The 13,717-nt window shown below is 40.8% G+C and overlaps 1 protein-coding gene across 10 annotated transcripts in view; it reads right to left on the bottom strand.

The window, feature by feature from the left end:
• Window positions 1–13,717, bottom strand: part of EGF (epidermal growth factor) — a 105,484-nt gene that overhangs the window by 71,311 nt on the left and 20,456 nt on the right. For 5 of the 10 annotated variants that reach the window (XM_054554311.2, XM_063723568.1, XM_063723572.1 and 2 more), the window contains exons 1-2: window positions 5,711–5,932; window positions 77–276 (exon numbers count right to left, since the gene is read on the bottom strand). In XM_054554311.2, coding sequence (XP_054410286.1) covers window positions 77–276; window positions 5,711–5,816 — 306 coding nt within the window. In that variant the 5' untranslated portion in view covers window positions 5,817–5,932. Of the gene's footprint in view, window positions 1–76; window positions 277–5,710; window positions 5,935–13,717 lie in introns of those variants that run through there. The other 5 variants (XM_063723573.1, XM_063723575.1, XM_063723571.1 and 2 more) reach the window with 3 other exon arrangements.

Genomic DNA, 13,717 nt, shown 5'->3' with positions numbered 1-13,717 from the left:
ACATTAAGAATTCAATATATTATATTTGTCAGCCTGTACAAACACAGCTCAAACACTGTAGGTAATGGTATTTTACCTCTTGCCTTGACCCGTTCAGAAAAACTCTTTGCAAAAATTGTCTTTCTAAATCCACCCAATAGATTCTTTTCTCATTATAATGAAAATCCATGATCACTGAGACACCAGCATCCACCACCAATTGCTCATAATTGGTTCCTTCTGTGTCAATCCTAAAGATACTATTTCCATGGGAGAAAATTAAGAAGGGTGCAGGACCTGGGTGGGAAGAAAGACACCAAACTGTATACTTTTAATATTTTATCTCATTTAAACAAAATACTTCCCAATGACAACCAACACAAGCAGAAATAATTTTTAATTACTGGTTTTCTGTTTAAAATAAAGTCTATTTATAGATAATAAAGAATTCCTGTAGATATTCACACTCCATTTTGTAAATTGTCTTCTCCACAAACTGATTATAAGACATGAACATTGATAAATTATGAAAAATGAACTCTCTGAAGAGAAAGACACTTTTACTCTTTATCCATAAAATACCTTTTTATGTTCAAAAAGGAACCACCCACCATATTCTATTGTGGAAAGGATTTATATAAGTGTAAAATTTAATTATGTAAATTAGAACTAAAATTACAAATATTATCATTTTGGAAATGGACTCCTTGGGTCTTACCTATGACCAGAGCCTTCAGCATAATGACCTAGAAGACGATGGTGAAAACTAAAAGGTCTTATGTGGAAGCAGGAAAAATTGAAATGCGTTTCAATTTCAGAATCCTGTAAAGGTTCTGAAATATTTCGACCCTGTTAGCTTTACCACATAAATACAGGATGCCCAAATAAATTTGAATTCCATATATATTGCATGGGACATACACTAAAAATTTGTTCTCTATTTACCTGAAATTCAAATTTGACTGGGCACTTTGCATTTTTATTTGCTAAATCTGGTTGGCAAACCTCACTGGATTTCTTGGTGCCTGTAGGGCCTTGCTTTGTACCCTAATCCTGTACCTGGGGTCCTCTCCTGTTCTAGGTGATGGCCACCTACCAACTTTGATGCCCCAATATTCAATATCTACTTGGGAACCTGATCCCTTCTTGGGAAACCTCACCACTAATTACTGACACACACAGCTTGCCTTTGATGCTCTGAGATGACACCAGAGGATGAAATTAGTTACATCAAGTCAAGTTAGTTTCCTTGGTCTCTCTCTCTTGACCAAGTGTGAGGAGGCTTGGGCCGCTCTGCCTTTAGAAAATGACAGAGTCACTGGGGTAAGTGGGGAACAGAGGGGAATTCTAACATATTCTTGCTTCTGTGCTGGGCTTACTCCATTCTGTTTTATCATCAAAAGTAATACCTTAATATGACTTAATAAATGTGTTTATTGTAAGCATTGAACAGAATGATGGGTTAACATCCTTTCACTCAGGGACTATGTTCTAGAGTCAGAAAACATTAACTCCACTTTGGAGAGTACATTGAATTAAAGCTACAAGAGGGTTGGTGCTTCCAAGATAGCCAAATAGGAACAGCTCAGGTCTACAGCTCCCAGCAAGATCGACGCAGAAGATGGGTGATTTCTGCATTTCCAACTGAGGTACCTGGTTCATCTCACTGGGACGTGTTGGACAGTGGGTGCAGCCCACGGAGGGCGAGCTGAAGCAGGGCGGGGTGTTGCTGCATGCGGGAAGTACAAGGGGTCGGGGGATTTCCCTTTCCTAGCCAGGGGAAGTCGTGAGTGCCTGTGCCTGGAGGAACTGTACACTCTTGTCCAAATACTGCGCTTTTCCCATGGTCTTTGCAACCAGCAGGCCAGGAGGTTCCCTCCTCTGCCTGGCTCGGCTGGTCCCATACCCACGGAGCCTTGCTCACTGCTAGCACAGCTGTCTGAGATCAACCTGGGATGCTAAAGCTCGGTGGAGGGAGGGACGCCACCATTGCTTAGGCTTGAGTAGGTAGTTCTATGCTCACAGTGTAAACAAAGAGGCAGGGAAGCTCGAACTGGGCAGAGCCCACCGCAGCTCAACAAGGCCTACTGCCCCTCTAGATTCCACCTCTGGAGGCAGGGCATATCTGAACAAAAGGCAGCAGACAGCTTCTACAGACTTAAACATCCCTGCCTGACAACTCTGAAGAGAGCAGTGGTTCTCCCAGCACAGCGTTCGAGATCCATTAACAGACACACTGCCTCCTCAAGTGAGTCCCTGAGCCTGTGTAGCCTCACTGAGAGACACCTCCTAGTAGGGGCCAACAGACACCTCATACAGGCAAGTGCCCCTCTGGGACAAAGCTTCCAGAGGAAAAACCAGGCAGCAATATTTGCTCTTCTGCAGCCTCCACTGGTGATACCCAAGCAAACAAGGTCTGGAGTGGACCTCCAGCAAACTCCAACAGACCTGCAGCTGAGTGGCCTGTCTGTTAGAAGGAAAACTAACAAACAGAAAGGAATAGCATCAACATCAACAGAAAGGACATCCACATCAAAACCCCATCCATAGGTCACCAACATCAAAGACCAAAAGTAGATAAAACCGCTAAGATGGGAAGAAACCAGAGCAGAAAGGCTGAAAATTCCAAAAACCAGAATGCCTCTTCTTTTCCAAAGGAACACAATTCCTTGCCAGCAAGGGAACAAAACTGGACAAAGAATGAGTTTGACAAGTTGACAGAAGTAGGCTTCAGAAGATCAGTAATAACAAACTTCTCCAAGCTAAAGGAGCATGTTCTAACCCATTGCAAGGAAGCTAAAAACCTTGAAAAAAGGTTAGATGAATGGATAACTAGAATCAACAGTGTAGAGAAGAGCTTAAATGACCTGATGGAGCTGAAAACCACAGCACAGGAACTTTGTGATACATGTACAAGCTTCAATAGTCAATTCAATCGAGCGGAAGAAAGGATGTCAGCAATTGAAGATCAAATTAATGAAATAAAGCAAGAAGACGAGATTAGAGAGAAAAGAGTGAAAAGAAACAAACAAAGCCTCCAAGAAATATGGAACTATGTGAAAAGACCAAATCTACATTTGACTGGTGTACCTGAAAGTGACGGGGAGAATAGAACCAAGTTAGAAAACACTCTTCGGTATATTATCCAGGAGAATATCCCCAACCCAGCAAGGCAGGCCAACATTCAAATTCAGGAAATACAGAGAACACCTCAAAGATACTCCTCGAGAAGCGCAACCCCAAGACACATAATTATCAGATTCACCAAGGTTGAAATGAAGGAAAAAATGTTAAGGGCAGCCAGAGAGAAAGGTCGAGTTATCCACAAAGGGAAGCCCATCAGACTAACAGCAGATCTCTCTGCAGAAACTCTACAGCCAGAAGAGAGTGGGGGCCAATATTCAACATTCTTAAAGAAAAGAATTTTCAAACCAAAATTTCATATCCAGCTAAACTAAGCTGCATAAGTGAAGGAGAAATAAAATCCTTTAAAGACAAGCAAATGCTGAGAGATTTTGTCACCACCAGGCCTGCCTTACAAGAGCTCCTGAAAGAAGCACTAAATATGGAAAGGAAGAACGGGTACCAGCCACTGCAAAAACATGTCAAATGGTAAAGACCATGGACGCTATGAAGAAACTGCATCAATTACCAGGCGAAGAACCAGTTAGCATCATAATGACAGGATCAAATTCACACATAACAATATTAACCTTAAATGTAAATGGGCTAAATGCCCCAATTAAAAGACACAGACTGGCAAATTGGATAAAGAGTCAAGACCATCAGTGTGCTGTATTCAGGAGGCCCATCTCATGTGCAAAGACACACATAGGCTCAAAATAAAGGGATGGAGGAAGATCTACCAAGCAAATGGAAAGCAAAAAAAAAAAAAAAAAGCAGGGATTGCAATCCTGGTCTCTGATAAACAGACTTTAGACCAACAAAGATCAAAAGAGACAAAGAAGGCCATTACATAATGGTAAAGGGATCAATGCAACAAGAAGAGCTAACTATCCTAAATATATATGCACCTAATACAGGAGCACCCAGATTCATAAAGCAAGTTCTTAGAGACCTACAAAGAGACTTAGACTCCCACACAATAAAAGTGGGAGACAGTAACACCCCACTGTCAATATTAGACAGATCAACGAGAAAGAAAATTAACAAGGATATTCACGACTTGAACTCAGCTCTGGACCAAGCAGACCTAATAGACATCTACAGAACTCTCCACTCCAAATCAACAGAATACACATTCTTCTCAGCATCGCATCACATCACACTTATTCTAAAATTGGACACGTAATTGGAAGTAAAACACTCCTCAGCAAATGCAAAAGAACAGAAATCGTAAAAAACAGTCTCTCAGACCACAGTCCAATCAAATTAGAACTCAGGATTAAGAAACTCACTCAAAACCCCACAACTACATGGAAACTGAGCAACCTTCTCCTGAATGACTACTGGGTAAATAACGGAATTAAGGGAGAAATAAATAAGTTATTTGAAACCAATGAGAACAAAGACACAATGTACCAGAATCTCTGAGACACAGCTAAAGCAGTGTTTATATGGAAATTTATACACTAAATGCCCACAGGAGAAAGCAAAAAATATCTAAAATCGACACCCTAACATCACAATTAAAAGAACTAGTGAAGCAAGAGCAAACAAATTCAAAAGTTAGCAGAAGACAAGAAATAACTAAGATCAGAGCAAAACTGAAGGAGATAGAGATGTGAAAAACTCTTTAAAAAATTAATGAACCAAGGAACTCGTTTTTTTGAAAAGATTAACAAAATAGACTGCTAGCCAGACTAATAAAGAAGAAAAGCAAGAAGAATCAAATAGACACAATAAAAAATAATAAAGGGGATATCACCACCAATCCCACAGAAATACAAACTACTGTTAGAGAATACTATAAACACCTCTGCAAATAAACTACAAAATCTGGAAGAAATGGATAAATTCCTGGACACATACCCCCTCCCAAGACTAAACCAGGAAGAAGTTGAATCTCTGAATAGACCAATAACAGGCTCTGAAATTGAGGCAATAATTAATAGCTTACTAACCATAAAAAGTCCAGGACCAGACGGATTCACAGCTGAACTCTATCAGAGGTACAAAGAGGAGCTGGTACCATTCCTTCTGAAACTATTCCAATCAACAGAAAAAGAGAGAATCCTCCCTAACTCATTTTATGAGGCCAGCATCATCCTGATATCAAAACCTGGCAGAGACACAACAAAAAAAGAGAATTTTAGGCCAATATCCCTGAAGAACATTGACATGAAAATCCTCAATAAAACACTGGCAAACTTGATCCAGCAGCACATCAAAAAGCTTATCCACCACGACCGAGTTGGCTTCACCCCTGAGATGCAAGACTGGTTCAACATACGCAAATCAATAAACATAATCCGCTACAGCTCCCAGCGCGAGCGACGCAGAAGACGGGTGATTTCTGCATTTCCATCTGAGGTACCGTGTTCATCTCACTAGGGAGTGCCAGACAGTGGGCGCAGGTCAGTGGGTGAGCGCACCGTGCGCCAGCCGAAGCAGGGGCGAGGCATTGCCTCACTCGGGAAGCACAAGGGGTCAGGGAGTTCCCTTTCCAGGGGTGACAGACAGCACCTGGAAAATCGGGCCACTCTCACCCGAATACTGTGCTTTTCCGACGGGCTTAGGAAACGGTGCCCCAGGAGAGTATAGCCCGCACCTGGCTCAGGGGGTCCTACGCCCACGGAGTCTCGCTGATTGCTAGCACAGCAGTCTGAGATCAAACAGCAAGTCGGCAGCGAGGCTGGGGGAGGGGCGCCCGCCATTGCCCAGACTCGCTTAGGTAAACAAAGCAGCCTGGAAGCTTGAACTGGGTGGAGCCCACCACAGCTCAAGGAGGCCTGCCTGCCTCTGTAGGCTCCACCTCTGGGGGCAGGGCACAGACAAACAAAAAGACAGCAGTAACCTCTGCAGACTTAAATGTCCCTGTCTGACAGCTGTGAGGAGAGCAGTGGTTCTCCCAGCACGCAGCTGGAGATCTGAGAACGGGCTGACTGCCTCCTCAAGTGGGTCCCTGACCCCTGACCCCCGAGCAGCCTAACTGGGAGGCACCCCCCAGCAGGGGCAGACTCACACCTCACACGGCCGGCCAGGTACTCCAACAGACCTGCAGCTGAGGGTTCTGTCTGTTAGAAGGCAAACTAACAGAAAGGACATCCACACCAAAAACCCATCTGTACATCACCATCATCAAAGACCAAAAGTAGATAAAACCACAAAGATGGGGAAAAAACAGAGCAGAAAAACTGGAAATTCTAAAAACCAGAGTACCTCTCCTCCTCCAAAGGAACGCAGTTCCTCACCAGCAACGGAACAAAGCTGGACGGAGAATGACTTTGACGAGCTGAGAGAAGAAGGCTTCAGACGATCAAATTACTCCGAGCTACGGGAGGATATTCAATCCAAAGGCAAAGAAGTTGAAAACTTTGAAAAAAATTTAGAAGAATGTATAACTAGAATAACCAATACAGAGAAGTGCTTAAAGGAGCTGATGGAGCTGAAAACCAAGGCTCGAGAACTACGTGAAGAATGCAGAAGCCTCAGGAGCCGATGCGATCAAATGGAAGAAAGGGTATCAGCCCTGGAAGATGAAATGAATGAAATGAAGCGAGAAGGGAAGTTTAGAGAAAAAAGAATAAAAAGAAACGAGCAAAGCCTCCAAGAAATGTGGGACTATGTGAAAAGACCAAATCTACGTCTGATTGGTGTACCTGAAAGTGACGGGGAGAATGGAAACAAGTTGGAAAACACTCTGCAGGATATTATCCAGGAGAACTTCCCCAATCTAGCAAGGCAGGCCAACATTCAGATTCAGGAAATACAGAGAACGCCACAAAGATACTCTTCGAGAAGAGCAACTCCAAGACACATAATTGTCAGATTCACCAAAGTTGAAATGAAGGAAAAAATGTTAAGGGCAGCCAGAGAGAAAGGACGGGTTACCATCAAAGGGAAGCCCATCAGACTAACAGCGGATCTCTCAGCAGAAACCCTACAAGCCAGAAGAGAGTGGGGGCCAATATTCAACATTCTTAAAGAAAAGAATTTTCAACCCAGAATTTCATATCCTGCCAAACTAAGCTTCATAAGTGAAGGAGAAATAAAATACTTTACAGACAAGCAAATGCTGAGAGATTTTGTCACCACCAGGCCTGCCCTAAAAGAGCTCTTGAAGGAAGCGCTAAACATGGAAAGGCACAACCGGTACCAGCCACTGCAAAATCATACCGAAATGTAAAGACCATTGAGACTAGGAACAGACTGCATCAACTAACGAGCAAAACATCGAGCTAACATCATAATGACAGGATCAAATTCACACATAACAATATTAACTTTAAATGTAAATGGACTAAATGGTCCAATTAAAAGACACAGACTGGCAAATTGGATAAAGACTCAAGACCCATCAGTGTGCTGTATTCAGGAAACCCATCTCACGTGCAGAGACACACATAGGCTCAAAATAAAAGGATGGAGGAAGATCTACCAAGCAAATGGAAAACAAAAAAAAGCAGGGGTTGCAATCCTAGTCTCTGATAAAACAGACTTTAAACCAACAAAGATCAAAAGAGACAAAGAAGGCCATTACATAATGGTAAAGGGATTAATTCAACAAGAAGAGCTAACTATCCTAAATATATATGCACCCAATACAGGAGCACCCAGATTCATAAAGCAAGTCCTGAGTGACCTACAAAGAGACTTAGACTCCCACACATTAATAATGGGAGACTTTAACACCCCACTGTCAACATTAGACAGATCAACGAGACAGAAAGTCAACAAGGATACCCAGGAATTGAACTCAGCTCTGCACCAAGCAGACCTAATAGACATCTACAGAACTCTCCACCCCAAATCAAGAGAATATACATTTTTTTCAGCACCACACCACACCTATTCCAAAATTGACCATATCCTTGGAAGTAAAGCTCTCCTCAATAAATGTAAAAGAACAGAAATTGTAACAAACTGTCTCTCAGATCACAGTGCAATCAAGCTAGAACTCAGGATTAAGAATCTCACTCAAAACCGCTCAACTACATGGAAACTGAACAACCTGCTCCTGAATGACTACTGGGTACATAACGAAATGAAGGCAGAAATAAAGATGTTCTTTGAAACCAACGAGAACCAAGACACAACATACCAGAATCTCTGGGATGCATTCAAAGCAGTGTGTAGAGGGAAATTTATAGCACTAAATGCCCACAAGAGAAAGCAGGAAAGATTCAAAATTGACACCCTAACATCACAATTAAAAGAACTAGAAAAGCAAGAGCAAACACATTCAAAAGCTAGCAGAAGGCAAGAAATAACTAAAATCAGAGCAGAACTGAAGGAAATAGAGACACAAAAAACCCTTCAAAAAATAAATGAATCCAGGAGCTGGTTTTTTGAAAGGATCAACAAAATTGATAGACCACTAGCAAGATTAATAAAGAAAAAAAGAGAGAAGAATCAAATAGATGCAATAAAAAATGATAAAGGGGATATCACCACCGATCCCACAGAAATACAAACTACCATCAGAGAATATTACAAACACCTCTATGCAAATAAACTAGAAAATCGAGAAGAAATGGATAAATTCCTCAACACATACACCCTCCCAAGACTAAACCAAGAAGAAGTTCAATCTCTGAATAGACCAATAACAGGAGCTGAAATTATGGCAATAATCAATAGCTTACCAACCAAAAAAAGTCCAGGACCAGATGGGTTCACAGCCGAATTCTACCAGAGGTACAAGGAGGAGCTGGTACCATTCCTTCTGAAACTATTCCAATCAATAGAAAAAGAGGGAATCCTCCCTAACTCATTTTATGAGGCCAGCATCATCCTGATACCAAAGCCTGGCAGAGACACAACAAAAAAAGAGAATTTTAGACCAATATCCTTGATGAACATTGATGCAAAAATCCTCAATAAGATACTGGCAAACAGAATCCAGCAGCACATCAAAAAGCTTATCCACCATGATCAAGTGGGCTTCATCCCTGGGATGCAAGGCTGGTTCAATATACGCAAATCAATAAATGTAATCCAGCATATAAACAGAACCAAAGACAAAAACCACATGATTATCTCAATAGATGCAGAAAAGGCCTTTGACAAAATTCAACAACCCTTCATGCTAAAAACTCTCAATAAATTAGGAATTGATGGGACGTATCTCAAAATAATAAGCGCTATTTATGACAAACCCACAGCCAATATCATACTGAATGGGCAAAAACTGAAAGCATTCCCTTTGAAAACTGGCACAAGACAGGGATGCCCTCTCTCACCACTTCTATTCAACATAGTGTTGGAAGTTCTGGCCAGGGCAATTAGGCAGGAGAAGGAAATCAAGGGTATTCAATTAGGAAAAGAGGAAGTCAAATTGTCCCTGTTTGCAGATGACATGATAGTATATCTAGAAAACCCCATTGTCTCAGCCCAAAATCTCCTTAAGCTGATAAGCAACTTCAGCAAAGTCTCAGGATACAAAATCAATGTGCAAAAATCACAGGCATTCTTATACATCAATAACAGACAAACAGAGAGCCAAATCATGAGTGAACTCCCATTCACAATTGCTTCAAAGAGAATAAAATACCTAGGAATCCAACTTACAAGGGATGTGAAAGACCTCTTCAAGGAGAACTACAAACCACTGCTCAATGAAATAAAAGAGGATACAAACAAATGGAAGAACATTCCATGCTCATGGGTAGGAAGAATCAATATCATGAAAATGGCCATCCTTCCCAAGGTAATTTACAGATTCAATGCCATCCCCATCAAGCTACCAATGACTTTCTTCACAGAATTGGAAAAAACTACTTTAAAGTTCATATGGAACCAAAAAAGAGCCCGCATCGCCAAGTCAATCCTAAGCCAAAAGAACAAAGCTGGAGGCATCACGCTACCTGACTTCAAACTATACTACAAGGCTACAGTAACCAAAACAGCATGGTACTGGTACCAAAACAGAGATATAGATCAATGGAACAGAACAGAGCCCTCAGAAATAATGCCACATATCTACAACTATCTGATCTTTGACAAACCTGAGAAAAACAAGAAATGGGGAAAGGATTCCCTATTTAATAAATGGTGCTGGGAAAACTGGCTAGCCATATGTAGAAAGCTGAAACTGGATCCTTTCCTTACACCTTATACAAAAATCAATTCAAGATGGATTAAAGACTTAAATGTTAGACCTAAAACCATAAAAACCCTAGAAGAAAACCTAGGCAATACCATTCAGGACATAGGCATGGGCAAGGACTTCATGTCTCAAACACCAAAAGCAATGGCAACAAAAGCCAAAATTGACAAATGGGATCTAATTAAACTAAAGAGCTTCTGCACAGCAAAGGAAACTACCATCAGAGTGAACAGGCAACCTACAAAATGGGAGAAAATTTTCGCAACCTACTCATCTGACAAAGGGCTAATATCCAGAATCTACAATGAACTCCAACAAATTTACAAGAAAAAAACAAACAACCCCATCAAAAAGTGGGCGAAGGACATGAACAGACACTTCTCAAAAGAAGACATTTATGCAGCCAAAAGACACATGAAAAAATGCTCACCATCACTGGCCATCAGAGAAATGCAAATCAAAACCACAATGAGATACCATCTCACACCAGTTAGAATGGCGATCATTAAAAAGTCAGGAAACAACAGGTGCTGGAGAGGATGTGGAGAAATAGGAACACTTTTACACTGTTGGTGGGACTGTAAACTAGTTCAACCCTTGTGGAAGTCAGTGTGGCGATTCCTCAGGGATCTAGAACTAGAAATTCCATTCGACCCAGCCATCCCATTACTGGGTATATACCCAAAGGACTATAAATCATGCTGCTATAAAGACACATGCACACGTATGTTTATTGCGGCATTATTCACAATAGCAAAGACTTGGAACCAACCCAAATGTCCAACAATGATAGACTGGATTAAGAAAATGTGGCACATCTACACCATGGAATACTATGCAGCCATAAGAAATGATGAGTTCATGTCCTTTGTAGGGACATGGATGAAATTGGAAATCATCATTCTCAGTAAACTATCGCAAGAACAAAAAACCAAACACCGCATATTCTCACTCATAGGTGGGAATTGAACAATGAGAACACATGGACACAGGAAGGGGAACATCACACTTCAGGGACTGTTGTGGGTTGGGGGGAGGGGGAAGGGATAACATTGGGAGATATACCTAATGCTAGATGACGAGTTGGTGGGTGCAGTGCACCAGCATGGCACATGTATACATATGTAACTTACCTGCACATTGGGCACATGTACCATAAAACCTAAAGTATAATAATAATAATAATAATAATAATAATAATAATAATAATAATAAAATCAGTATATCTTTATAAAAAAAAAAAATAAATAAACATAATCCATCACATAAACAGAACCAATGACAAAAACCACATGATTATCTCAATAGATGCAGAAAAGGCCTTCAATAAAATTCAACACCATTTCATGCTAAAAACTCTCAATAAACTAGGTATTGATGGAACGTATCTCAAAATAATAAAAGCTACTTATGACAAACCCACTGTCAATATCATACTGAATGGGAGAAAAAAGGAAGCATTCCCTTTGAACACCGGTACAAGACAAGGATGCCGTCTCTCACCACTCCTATTCAACATAGTATTGGAAGTTCTGGCCAGGGCAATCAGGCAAGAGGAAGAAATTAAGGGTATTCAATTAGGAAAAAGGGACGTCAAATTTTCTCTGTTTGCAGATGACATGACTGTATATTTAGAAAACCCCATCGTCTCAACCCAAGATCTCCTCAAGCTGATAAGCAACTTCAGCAAAATCTCAGGATAAAAAATCAATGTGCAAAAATCACCAGCATTCCTACACACCAATAACAGACAGAGAGCCAAATCATGAGTGAACTCCCACTCACAATTACTACAAAGATAATAAAATACCTAGGAATCCAACTTATAAGGGATGTGAAGATCCTCTTCAAGGAGAACTACAAGCCACTGCTCAAGGAAATAAAAGAGGACACAAACAAATGGAAGAACATTCCATGCTCATGGATAGGAAGAATCAATATTGTGAAAATGGCCATACTGCCAAAGTAATTTATAAATTCAATGCTATCCCCATCAAGCTACCACTGACTTTCTTCACAGAATTGGAAAAAACTACTTTAAAGTTCATATGGAACCAAAAAAGAGCCCCCCTATACCCAAGAAAATCCTAAGCAAAAAGAACAAAGCTGGAGGCATCACACTACCTTACTTCAAAATACACTACAAGGCTACAGTAACCAAAACAGCATAGTACTGGTACCAAAACAAATATATAGACCCATGGAACAGAAATGACACCACACATCTACAACCATCTGATCTTTGACAAGCCTGACAAAAACGAGCAATAGGGAAAGGATTCCCTTTTTAATAAACGGTGCTGGGAAAACTGGCTAGGCATATGTAGAAAGCTGAAACTGGATCCCTTCCTTACACCTTACACAAAAATTTACTCCAGATTGATTAAAGACTTAAATGTAAGACCTAAAACCATAAAAACCCTAGAAGAAAACCTAGGCAATACCATTCAGGACATAGGCATGGGCAAAGACTTCATGACTAAAATACAAGAAGCAATGGCAACAAAAGCCAAAATAGACAAATGGGATCTAATTAAACTAAAGAGCTTCCGCACAGCAAAAGAAACTATCATCAGAGTGAACAGGCAACCTACAGAATGGGAGAAAATTTTTGCAATCTACTCATCTGACAAAGGACTCATATCTAGAATATACAAAGAACTTAAACAAATTTACAAGAAAAAAAACAAACAACCCCTTCAAAAAGTGGACAAAGGATATAAACAGACACTTCCCAAAAGACCACATTTATTCAGCCAAGAGACACCTGAAAAAATGCTCGTCATCACTGGTCATCAGAGAAATGCAAATCAAAACCACAGTGAGATACCATCTTACGCCAGTTAGAATGGCGATCATTAAAAAGTCAGGAAACAACAGATGTTGGAGAGGATGTGGAGAAATAGGAACACTTTTACACTGTTGGTGGGAGTGTAAATTAGTTCAACCATTGTGGAAGACAGTGTGGCAATTTCTCAAGGATCTAGAACTAGAAATACCATTTGACCCAGCAATCCCATTACTGGATATATACCAAAAGGATTACAAATCATGCTACTATACAGACACATGCACACATATGTTTATTGTGGCACTATTCACAATAGCAAAGACTTGGAACCAACCCAAATATCTATCGATAATAGACTGGATAAAGAAAATGTGGCACACATACACCGTGGAATACTATGCTGCCATAAAAAAGGATGAGTTCATGTCCTTTGCAGGGACATGGTTGAAGCTGGAAACCATCATTCTCAGCAAACTATCACAAAGACAGAAAACCAAACACTGCATGTTCTCACTCATAAGTGGGAGTTCAACAATGAGAACACATGGACACAGGGAGGAGAACATCACACACCGGGGCCTGTTGGGAGGTGGGGGGCTGGTAGAGGGATAGCGTTGGGAGAAATACCTAATGTAAATGACGAGTTGATGGGTGCAGCAAACTAACATGGCACATATATACCCACGTAACAAACCTGCACATTGTGCACATGTACA

The sequence above is a fragment of the Pongo abelii genome, chromosome 3 (genome assembly GCF_028885655.2).
Source record: "Pongo abelii isolate AG06213 chromosome 3, NHGRI_mPonAbe1-v2.0_pri, whole genome shotgun sequence".
NCBI classification, from domain to species: Eukaryota; Metazoa; Chordata; class Mammalia; order Primates; family Hominidae; genus Pongo; species Pongo abelii.
Note: the sequence above shows the minus strand (reverse complement) of the source record. Positions and strands in the feature narration are given on the sequence as shown.